At 36.6% G+C, this 11,828-nt stretch overlaps 1 protein-coding gene across 7 annotated transcripts; it reads right to left on the bottom strand.

Annotated features, from left to right (window-relative positions):
* Window positions 1–7,175: 7,175 nt before the first annotated feature.
* LOC147640966 (bifunctional pinoresinol-lariciresinol reductase 2-like) lies at window positions 7,176–11,543 on the bottom strand. 7 transcript variants are annotated; one of them, XR_015268637.1, is made up of 6 exons: window positions 11,204–11,529; window positions 10,944–11,078; window positions 10,458–10,698; window positions 10,159–10,362; window positions 9,926–10,062; window positions 7,363–7,497 (listed from the first exon to the last, which is right to left on the bottom strand). XR_015268637.1 is itself a non-coding variant. In XM_086816857.1 (6 exons), the coding sequence occupies exons 1-6, from the start codon at window positions 11,384–11,386 to the stop codon at window positions 7,488–7,490; spliced, it is 906 nt and encodes a 301-aa protein (XP_086672983.1). In that variant the 5' UTR covers window positions 11,387–11,529; the 3' UTR covers window positions 7,363–7,487. The 7 variants fall into 7 exon arrangements, 5 of the variants coding, with proteins under 5 accessions (XP_086672978.1, XP_086672983.1, XP_086672994.1 ...); XM_086816857.1 differs by having other exon boundaries at window positions 9,926–10,058; XR_015268638.1 differs by lacking the exon at window positions 7,363–7,497 and adding an exon at window positions 8,931–9,112.
* Between the last annotated feature and the right edge of the window lie 285 nt (window positions 11,544–11,828).

Genomic DNA, 11,828 nt, shown 5'->3' with positions numbered 1-11,828 from the left:
GAAAAAGAATTATCATGATTTTTTCCAAAACTTTCCTAATTTTATAGGGCCTCAAATTATGATAATTTTGAATTCCACCAAACCTTTATTATGGCATTCCAAACCTATATTTTTTTTAAAAAAAAATTAGCAATTTAATTTACCAAAATACCATTGATATTTTATAAATACCAATTTTTAGGATTTTTAAAAATAATATCTAGAAAATTCTTAATGTTTCTTGAGAATCCCATCGTTCATGAAATTTCTTATTCCATTCGACAATTCTCAAATCCAATGAAAATTTATAATTTTAATGGATTTTCTAAATTTTTGGGTCAGAAAATATATTTTAAAAAAAATTTGAATGGTCACGGGCATCCGAATGGACACACCACATGCCAAACACCAACCCCACATTTTCAAGAAATTTAAAATAACCTTTGTCTAATTTTTTACTAATTTTCAAGAATTTTTAAAAATTTTTAATTTATCTCGAATGTATTTAGAATACGAACGGTCAAAAAATTTCGGAATCCCAACGGTTTTTCTGGAATACGAAAAGCCAAAAGTTTTGGGAAAATGAAAAGACAAAAAAAAAATCATAATGTGAAAGATCAAAAGTTTCTGGAATACGGAAGGTCAAAAGATTGTTTGGAATTTGGAAAGCCAAAAGATTTCGGGAAAGCGGAAAGCTAAGAGGTATCCTGGAAGGAGCTTGGAAGATGAAAAGCCAAAAAAAAAAATTAAGAGAAAAAATTTCAAAAATTTCCTGAGCAATTTTTCTCTATTTTTCTAGCCTTTTCTTTTCAAGCTTTTTTTGAAAAAATTCAAAAGCTTTTTTAAATTAAAAAACTCATTAAAAAAAACAATATTGATAAAGCTTAGATTTTTTTTTGGGGGGGGGGCATTTTTTTCGCCAGCGGGCTGCTGCCCGCCCACCCCCCGCCCGTGGCGGCGCAAAAAAGTGGAAGCGAGAGAAATCATCTCTTCTCTCCATCTCCAATCCTTCTCTCATCTCCATCTTCTCCACTCTATTGCTCCTCCTTCTCTCTCTTTCTCTCTGTTAACATAGAGCTTAACATTACATTAACTTTTAATTAATCTTTTTTAATCATAATTAAACCATAATTATTAATATTAATTAAAAAATATGTTTTTTAAAAAGAGGTGTTTATACACACGAGAGAAAAATTCGAAATTGAGAGACGAAGAGGATCTCACGCACATGGGAGAGCATTCCATGCATCAACATGCTGCCTCTTACTTAATTTCAGGAGAAAATTGGCAGAAATTTGATCGCATACTCGCAGAAAAACTTGTAAAAATATATAAAAAATATATTTTTAACCATAACAATGCTCAAAAAATTTCTAAAAAAAATTAAAAAAATTCTAGAAATTTAAAGAATCCATTCTACCAAAAATATCCACAATAAAATATGTGGTATTTTTGTAAAAATTTTCATTAATGCTTATTTTAAACCATAAAAAATAGAGAAAAATAGCATTAAACTCACGAAATTTTCCCGCAACATCGATCTGTCTATTGAATTGTAGTAACATGCATTCCAATCGCCATATCGACGATCCACATGCAAATCATCAACACAAATCAATAAAATAACATTTTTATTAGTAAATATTAAAATTTACTTAAAAAACAAGCCAAAAATTGTAATCAAAAAGAAAAATCAATAACAATTAACTAGAGATCGCTATGACGCCACTGTTAAAACCCTAAGATCTCTCTAGATAATTGTTATGTAAAAACATGCATAAATCAAGCATAAACTCAACCACCCCCCCGAGCCCAAGGGATGCACACATGAATTATAAATGAAATACATTATACCTCTACCTTGATGTCCCATACCATCAAGAGGTATAACTCCAATCCAATAGCATGTAGCTATAGTGTGAAATGGTAAGTGAGTAGATATGATCCTCTACACAAGAGAGCATAACATAGCCTTGGCCTCACAAGCCCAAGCCTCCAAGCCTCCCTTGAGTGCGCCCCATGCCCCTATTATATAGGAGGGCCCTCAAGTGACTCTTCACTCTCCATTTCTCATGTGTGACTCTTGGATGCTTGACCCTAACCTTAACCCTTAAGGTTAGTCCTAATCCATGCTCCACTAGAGCTTGTTCCCATGCTTCCATGCTCACAAGCCTAATGTGGGTTACCCTCCTAGTATATGCACACTTAATGTGCATATAACATACTTCCCCTCTCTCTCAAAGCATTGCACTCTTGCAAAATGAAAAGAAGAAGGACTGCACTGAACAATATGAACCGACTCCCAAGTCGAATCCTCTATTTCCCTATCTTTCCACCTAATTTTAACCTCAGGGATTAGTCAGCTACAAAGTTTCCTTTCCCTGAATTCAAGTACCTTATCAAGTTCATGTGGAACATAGGATAATTCTTCGACTTGAATGAGTTCTTGAGGAGTAACTGTGTTATCCTCACCTCCTAGTTTCCCTTTCAATCTATTGATATGAAAGACTGGATGAAATTTAACATGTGGAGGTAGTTTATAGTTCATACGCAACCGTGCCAATTTGATGTATAACTCGAAATTGACCACAATATCTAGGAGATAAATTCGAGCATTTTTCTTTTTTGACAAAGTCTGAAAATCTTTAGGATTTTTTAAATAAACCAACGCTCCTGGTTCAAAAGACTGAGATGAGCACTCCTGATAGAATCCCAAGCTTCGGTCAGCATTTCCTGCACATCACGCAAGAAATCCCTCGATGCATCAAGCTTGATGTCCTTAAGACCGACATCAATAGGTACCCTGGGTTGATACCCATACATAAGCATGAACGGACTAAAACCAATAGCCGTATGTTTAGAACTATTATAAGCAAATTCCATCATTGGAAGATATTTTTCCCAATTTGATGCTTTTCTAGAGACATATGTACGAAGCATATCCTCTACAATCTGATTCATACGCTTTGTTTGCCCATCAGGCTACTGCACGGATGATCATAGGAATTCATAGTCAAAGTAATTTACTCATTGTAAACCATTCAATATAAAGTAGAAAAACATGACATTATAACAGCAGCGCCCCGACTTACCCACATCTGCACATGGAATTATTGGTGTTCCGAGTTACCCATATCAACATAGAGAGTCATCAGCATCTCGATGAATCACATATGTCCATCCGTAAACCATCAGATTGACTGTACAAATCACCTAAAGTACGAAACTAGAGGAAGAAATGCCAATAAAGGAAAAATCCAAATTTTCTTAATCCGAACACAACAAGATAAAGTCGTTGAACTCTAAAGAAAGAGATTCCAACAAGTGAATAAGCCAACGAGATTACCCTCATCAAAACATGCAGGCTATAGATAAAAGAAGTTTATCTAGAGAATGCCCACACTATAACTTTAAATGAATTTAGAAAATGAGATTGTCTTTGAATGTTGAGGTGAACATGCTAAGTGATGTAAGCAAAGCAACAATCTTGAGTCCAAATTATCCCATAAGATAATATATGTGAGGGATCACTAGCGTCCCATACCACCATGATACCACCCATACATACCTTAATAATTTTAAACTCCCTAGTATGTCGTCTAGGAAAATATGAATAAAATCCTGTATAAAAGGAATAAGATGGCCTTATCCCAGACTTTCACATACTAAAATATGTCTCTATATACCTGAGACCACATCAAGGAATAACTCTTTCTGAGTACATTATTCGAAAAGAAATTGAATTATTGGTGCCTTTCTAATGATAACTACCCAATAAACATAATAAAGCTGGGGTAGAAAAATAACTCACCTAGATATATAAGCAACTAGGTATCCGAGTTGGAATATGTACAAGAGTACAAGCAATATACTCCAAAATTATGTCCAAAAAACGAAGGCAAATGCTACCTTCAAAGCACATTATATTATCCAAAAGATCAAAAGATCCTTATGAAACCATGGATAAAAGCATAGAAGCTCCTCAAATCCATAAAAACCATAGTTGATCATAAAAATCAATGCATACCATCCAATGGACATTAATCATGCCAAAAGAAGCATTAAAATTGGTGGCCAACTCATCAATCTGGCGTATATGAATGTGGTGTCATTCAAGCAAAACTCCAGAGTAAGCAAGTGAAACACATACGTGTAGCACATTAAAAAACCTTAGACACAAGTGATCTAGGCAGAACTTGGTGAGTCCATATAAAACTTGGAAAACATCCAATAAAATCCACCAAAAACAAACTGATCAACTAGCTCATGATAGAATTTGTCTTAGGCTTGAGAAATTAAGTACAAACCACACTTAAACAAGTGCAAAATAAATTATCATGGAAAAGTGTCAAAGGTGAAACACACTTTGAACGCAAATTATAGCCATCAAAATAAATTAAGGAACATGTCCAAAAAGAATGGCCAAAAATTGTAATCAAAAAGAAAAATCAACAACAATTAACTAGAGATCGCTATGATGCCAGTGTTAAAACCCTAAGATCTCTCTACATAATTGTTATACAAAAACATGCATAAATCAGGCATAAACTCAACCACCCGACCACCCCGAGCCCAAGGGATGCACACATGAATTATAAATCAAATACATCAAACCTCTACCTTGATGTCCCATACCATGAGGTATAACTCCAATCCAATAGCATGTAGCTATAGTGTGAAATGGTAAGTGAGTAGATATGATACTCTACACAACAGAGCATATCATAGCCTTGGCCTCACAAGCCCAAGCCTCCAAGCCTCCCTTGAGTGTGCCCCATGCCCCTATTATATAGGAGGGCCCTCAAGTGACTCTTGACTCTCCATTTCCCATGTGTGACCCTTGGATGCCGGACCCTAACTTTAACCCTTAAGGTTAGTCCTAACCCATGCTCCACTAGAGCTTATTCCCATGCTCCCATGCTCACAAGCCTAATGTGGGTTAGCCTCCTAGTATATGCACACTTATTGTGCATATAACATACTTCCCCTCTCTCAAAACATTGCACTCTTGTAATGAAAAGAAGAAGGACTGCACTGAACAATATGAACTGACTCCCAAGTCGAATCCTCTATTTTCGTATCTTTCCACCTAATTTTAACCTTCGAGATTAGTCAACTACAAAGTTTCCTTTCCCTCAATTTTAAGTACCTTATCAGGTTCATGTGGAACATAGGATAATTCTTCGACTTCAACGAGTTCTTGAGGAGTAACTGTGTTATCCTCACCTCCCAGTTTCCCTTTCAATCTATTGATATGAAAGAATGGATGAACTCTAACATGTGGAGGTAGTTTATAGTTCATATGCAACCGTGCCAATCCGATGTATAACTCAAAATTGACCACAATATCTAGGAGATAAATTCGAGCATTTTTCTTTTGACAAATTCTGGAAATCTTTAGGAACTTTAAAAAAACCAACGCTCTTGGTTCAAAAGACTGAGATGAGCCTCCCCTATCAGCATAAAACTATGCCCTGTCTTGAGCACTCCTGATAGAATCTCGAGCTTTGGTCAGCATTTCCTGCACATCACGTAAGAAATCCCTCGATGCATCAAGCCCGATGTCCTTAAGACCAACATCAATAGGTACCCTGGGTTGATACCCATACATAAGCAAGAACAGACTAAAACCAATAGCCATATGTTTAGAGCTATTATAGGCAAATTCCATCATTGGAAGATATTTTTCCTAATTTGATGCTTTTCCAAAGACATATGCACGAAGCATATCCTCTACAATCTCATTCATATGCTATGTTTGCCCGTCAGACTACTGCGGATGATCAGAGGAATTCATAGTCAAAGTAATTTCCTCGTTTTGTAAACCATTCAGAATAAAGTAGGAAAACATGGCATTATAACAGCACACATTTGCACATGGAATTATCGGTGTTTCGAGTTACCCATATCAACATAGAGAGTCATCAGCGTCTCGATGAATCACATATGTCCATCCGTAAACCATCAGGTTTAAAATCCAAAGATGAAATTGAAGTCCTAAGCTATATGGTGATCTTTAGCATACCAGATCCAAAGTTGTCGGATAATGTTGGATTTAGAACCTCTTCTTTAAGAGATTTCCAATGGTATGGCACAAGAGTTGGTCTTGACAAAAGCTTAAAAGGGTTCACCATGCCCCCATCTTTTTTATCTTACAAAATGGGAATTGGGATTTTCCCAAACTCCCTAGTTTCCAAAATCATGCTTATACAAAACTAGAGATGCTTTCTCAAAAACCATCCACCTAATCGCATTGATTAGGATTCATTCTAATAACATTGGTTAGGATGCATCATGTTCCATTGATTGGTTTGAGCTCCATGTTGCTTTTGCATTACATCATATCATTCCATCTTAGTTCAGTGAGGGTTAAATAAAGAATTTTCATGCTCAAAGCATGCCTCTATGAGGGGAGTGGTGCTTGCTTAAAAATTTTTGAGCTAATCGTGCCAACATGAGAAAAATGATAGCACTATTTTCAATTTTTCAAAGGGGTATGGTTAAACTATCACTTTATACTCGTGGTCTCTTATGTGGCTGGAAAGTCTAGGACTTCAAACCCTAACACCTATGACATATACACCTCACAACAAATAAACCATCACTTAATCCATCATCTTCATTCTTCTTGTTTAAAGATTCTAATCCAAGTTATTATATTGATAATTGTGTAGTTTTTTATAATTTTCATGCCTAATGTTAAGCATGAAAACTATCACTTTATATCGGTGGTCCCTTATTTGATTGGAAAGGCGAGGATTTCAAATGCTAACACCTATGACATATACACCTCCCAAAAAATACCATCACTTAATCCATCATATACACCTCACAAAATCTTACACGTAATGATGGATAGGTAATTTAATGATACATGTAAGGATACTTAAATAAAATTTCAAGAAAATAATGAAATTTAGAGTATTTTTTCTCAAAGAGTATTTGAATATTGTCGATATAAGGGCAAAGGCATCTCATTTAAAGATGTAAACATCAACCCACCTAAAAGTTGGGATATTATTTCTCAAACATTATTTAAATGTTGACATCGATATATGGGCAAAGACATCTCATTTAAAAATGTAAACTTAACCCACCTAAAAGTTGTGGAGTAACAAATACACTCAAGAGATCCCTAAAAAACTATGTGTGAGCACAAAATCTACAAAAACTTTAAATAATAAACAAAAGACATCTCCATATGGCTCCTCCTCTATTATTCAAGTAAGGACTAAGTCAAAACCTTATTTGTCAAAGATACATATACTTTTTAGGTTTTTTAAAGGCATGGTAATTAGCACAATTATTTTTAAAGCTCCTTTAGATTAGCCCTTCCTTTTCTCCTTCGCATCGACTATAGAAAGTCATGCAAATATGACTTTGCTGTTGTGTAGTTGACTTGTGGATAAAGTTGTGAAGCCTCAACATTAGGTCCTATATCAAAGTCACAAATCCTCCCAAGGTAAAAGATGAGATGAAAGTGTCCCATGACAATCTTGCGATATAAATTAGAACAATCTGTACAATCAAATCAAGTTGCATAAGCATTGAAGGTTAACTTGTTATTTTAAAGCTACAAGCTATAGTACTCTAGTTCTACACTTTTAAAGATAAAAACTATAGTAGTTCTACACTTTTGTTCTCTCTCTCTCTCTCTCTCTCTCTCTCTCTCTCTCTCTCACACACACACACACACACACACACACACACACACACACACACCAAAAGAGAGAGCTTGTTGGTGTTGCTAGATGTTTTCATAATTAGTTCATTTTAGAATACGGGAAATTAAAAAAAGCCTACCACTACAACAACAAAAAATGACTAGTTAAACATGAGAAATACATAACATGCATCTATTATAAACATAGAATTTAGCCTATGCTTTTTGGCATTCTCTTTGATATCTCACTTTCAATTGTTAAAATCTTATGAACATCATTATTCACAATGTTAGTGTTGCATAAATATATTAGGCAACTAAAAGGTTATCATTGATAAAGGGGTCTAGGATTGGTCTTACATACGTAATCCTTGGTATTTTTTAATATCATTTGAAGTTTTAATTATATTTACATGCTTCTCTAAAGGGTATGCATGTTTCTAGACGTGTGTGCATATTTCTCTAGAGGGTGTAGTGTGCGTGCAAGGTTATGATGCCTTAATAATTCAAGAACACAACCAAATAATATTTCTCCTATCAAGATTCTAATATTCACTATGGCATACCATGGTATGATGTATTGTTTAAGTTAGTGTGCTAACAAAAACTTCATGTGCTTACAGTTCCAAAACACAATAAACAAAGCACTATTAGGGTGTCTACATGCATCTATTCATGTAACTTGCATGAAATTTAACTTAAACATTGTGAAAATTTTATCTTTCACTATCATGTGCTCACCCATGAGTGCTCTCCCTACATCTAAAGTAAGGAATCCCTTCAATTGCATCTTTTTTCTCTTCTTTATCCCAACCCACCAATGTTTAAGACTCTCTTCTCAACTAATTGAAGGGATTTTCTCCTAATTCCATCAAATTAACACACGAATATCCATGTGGAGACTGCTCTCCCTACATCTGAAGTAAGAAATCCCTTCAATTGCATCTTTTTTCTCTTCTTTATCCCAACCCACCAATGTTTAGGCCTCTCTTCTCAACAAATTGAAGGGATTTTCTCCTAATTCCATCAAATCAAATATCCATGTGGAGACTTGATGAATCAATGGTGGGATTTAATTTACATGGTCATTACTATAACAAGTTGTGGCATCTCTTGTTTTTCTTTAAAATGCAAAGTGTACTCCAATTTACACTTTGAAAGACTTGATAAATTCAACCTTCATCCTTTGAGCACCAAACTAGCACACACATAAGCATATAAGAAAACCATAAACATGAGAAGCTTCATGTTAGCAAAGTTCTATTCACTCCAACCATAAAGCTCAAAATAGTGAAAATGCTCATACATCAAAAGCAATAAGAAATTTGTACAAATAATAAACATAAGAAACTCAAAACTAAGAGCTTATCATAGACAAATGGATTTGGGGTATACACAAATCCAGTAAAAATTTAGAAGTCCTTGAGACCATCAGCCACCTTGTCCACAAATGAACACTTGATGTTTTCCCTAACACGTTCACAAATCACCACTTCATCTACTAGATGAGATCCAAACCACACAATGAAAAATCATCACATAGTTACATGCACCCTTAGGACTTATTTCTAGCCTTATAAGTGGGATGTTTAACTAGCTTTCCATGATTCAATTGCTAAACCCATGTAATCACAAAATGCCTATCCCAAGGTCAATCTATCCCCTATCTATCCTAAGAGAGGAAGACCTAGGTTGGGGGGGTACACAATGTATTATGTTTGTCTTTGTGGTTATAAATAAATAAATAAATATATATATATATATATATATATATATATATATATAGAGAGAGAGAGAGAGAGAGAGAGAGAGAATTTGTGTCTTTGCCCTACCATGTAGAGGTAGATACTATGTTCATCGGTATGTTTTTTTAAGTCCAAGAAATCAAGGCAACTTTTGTTTAAATGCATACCCACATACCCCGTTTAATGTTAATGCATTTTGCAACTAGGTACAACTTCTCTCCACTAAGTTTCTCTCTATAAGGAAAGTTTAATGTTAATGCATTTTGCAACTAGTTACAACATCTCTCCACTAAGTTTCTCTCTATAAGGAAAGTTATTATGAATATTATTTCACTAAATATTCATAATCTTTGTCGGACTAAACCAAAGGAAGGTTATTATGAGTACTTCATCTAATATTTATTATCTTTTGCATACTCAAGCATTAACATAACTAAAGGTTATTACTAAAGTGAAAGAAGCTATCGCTTATCTTAACTCAAGAATATAGGTTTCCCTTGCTATGTCTATTTTGTGAAGGAAGGAGAGAGAACAAGACCTTATCATAAATACTAGTTGGGAACCCGTGCTTCGCACGTTTTTGAGACTTCCAAAATCAAATTCTACCCAAACCTTCTCCTCCCCTTCCCGAACCTCCGAATTCTTGCCACGTGTGGCAGCTTTGTGAAACCCTTCCTTAAGATAATGTAGAGATGCATCACAGATTTAGAAAATTCATATAAATCTATAATATCATAAAGAGACTGGAGTGGATCACAAATGGATGCTTACCATGCATGTCCTTAAGCCATGTAGACTCAAGAATGTGGGTCTTTTGTAGTGCTGTTCCTGAGTGCTCTTCCCAAATGGCCACCACCTCGTTTTGAGAAAGGACGTTTGCTGCTGGGCGAATGTAGACAGTCGTGTTTACTACACGAGGATCCTCTACAGTTTTGATCACATAAGCAGCAGCATCCTCCTCTCTCACCCAGATTACTGCAAAGCCTCAAATTATCTCGAAATTAATTCATAATCTAAGGTGTAAACCTTCGGAAAAAATATGGCAAAAAATGTTATACGTAGGATTTGACCTTTTTGATTGCCATCACCGTAGATGACCACGCTGTCCGTGGGTGGCAAGAACCGGCCATACTGAGCAAGGCCGGCCAGGAAGTAGCCGGCAAAGCAGTTGGCCGAGACGTAGGTGTAAGGGATCCCCGCCTTCTCCACAGCTCGCCGGACTTGTCTCTTTTCCGCAAACACATCACCCGCCGGCGACGGACAGTCCACCAGATGGTCCGGATCCATCCCATACTCCGAAGGCAAGAACCTCTACACCCACCATTAACACGCATGCAATGCTTCTGAATAATTAACCTTGATGCCCAATTAATTAATCATGCCTGCTGCATTCATCATGTCACTGCTGATTGCAATAAACAAATCCAATCATGATTATCACCGTCTGCTTTCTATCAGTCATCTACCTATTCCTCGTCGCTATCTAGCTCATGATAAATTAGTCGTCCTAACTCTCATCATTAAATCCTGCATCTTTACAGAGCTGCTGATTTTACCTCGATGTTCCCAGCTTCTTTCATGGCCTCTATCAGCTTCAGTTGATCTAGAAGTTTGTGTTCACCCATGGCTGATATCACAATGTCTACTTGCTTCACTGCATCTACCAGGCTGCTATGATCTTCTACGGTGCCCTGCAATTAGGTACCGAAGCACAGAAATTAGCCTCAAAGGAATGGAATTAATCATTGGAACATTTACTTTAATTCAAATAAGTAATTTCAAGTATTGCTACGTTGCAGCTGGTTTTTTTTTATACCTTCAAGAAGGTAGCGCCGGATCTCTTGAGGGACATCAAGAGCTGGGCCTTGTGAACATCGAAGGCTATGTCCGGGCGGACGAAGAGAAACGTAGGGTGCCCAGCATCCAAGCTCGCCTGGGCGATGTGCTTGCCAATGTAACCAGTAGCGCCAAATATCAGCACACGACGAGGCTGTGACATTGCTTATACGAGAGAGTGCGTAGGGAGGGCGCGTTGTCTCTAATTACGCAGCCACACGCGCGGGCTCGCACACTCTCTCGCTCTCTCTCTCTCTCTCTCTCACTCTCACACACACAGACGCACACACTCTCAAGTGGGAGAGCGTCGCAGTGCGCTGTCACTCACTAGCAAGAAAGTGAGATAGGGTGATATACCTATCACTACCAAGCAAGAATGTGAGAATCCGTGCCGACCGAAAGAATACATCAAATTTGACGGAAAGTTTTCATCCTTTTCCATCAGAACAAGCATGCCTTTCAAAAGGCAACCCTATATACACAGACACTGTCAAAAGGCAACGGAGATGCTCGAGTGCAGCCACCACGGTTCCGTCCACACTGGTGCAGACAACGCCACACGGAATTGAAAAATGAAGAATTAAACAAGCATAAAGACATGGTCA

This window comes from Cibotium barometz, chromosome 2, assembly GCF_041138505.1.
Source record: "Cibotium barometz isolate CiBa-2024 chromosome 2, ASM4113850v1, whole genome shotgun sequence".
NCBI classification, from domain to species: domain Eukaryota; kingdom Viridiplantae; phylum Streptophyta; class Polypodiopsida; order Cyatheales; family Cibotiaceae; genus Cibotium; species Cibotium barometz.
The sequence above is the reverse complement of the archived record's forward strand: the minus strand, read 5'-3'. Positions and strand labels throughout refer to the sequence as shown.

What these genes read in the sequence shown, in the direction of transcription:
- LOC147640966 (XM_086816846.1), bottom strand. Translation starts at nt 11,386, where the DNA reads ATGTCACAGCCTCGTCGTGTGCTGATATTTGGCGCTACTGGTTACATT. An exon ending in CCGGCGCTACCTTCTTGAAG is followed by an intron (nt 11,079 to 11,203) that starts GTATAAAAAAAA and finishes ACCTAATTGCAG; the next exon opens with GGCACCGTAGAAGATCATAG. An exon ending in ATGGCTTAAGGACATGCATG is followed by an intron (nt 10,059 to 10,158) that starts GTAAGCATCCAT and finishes ATCTTAAGGAAG; the next exon opens with GGTTTCACAAAGCTGCCACA.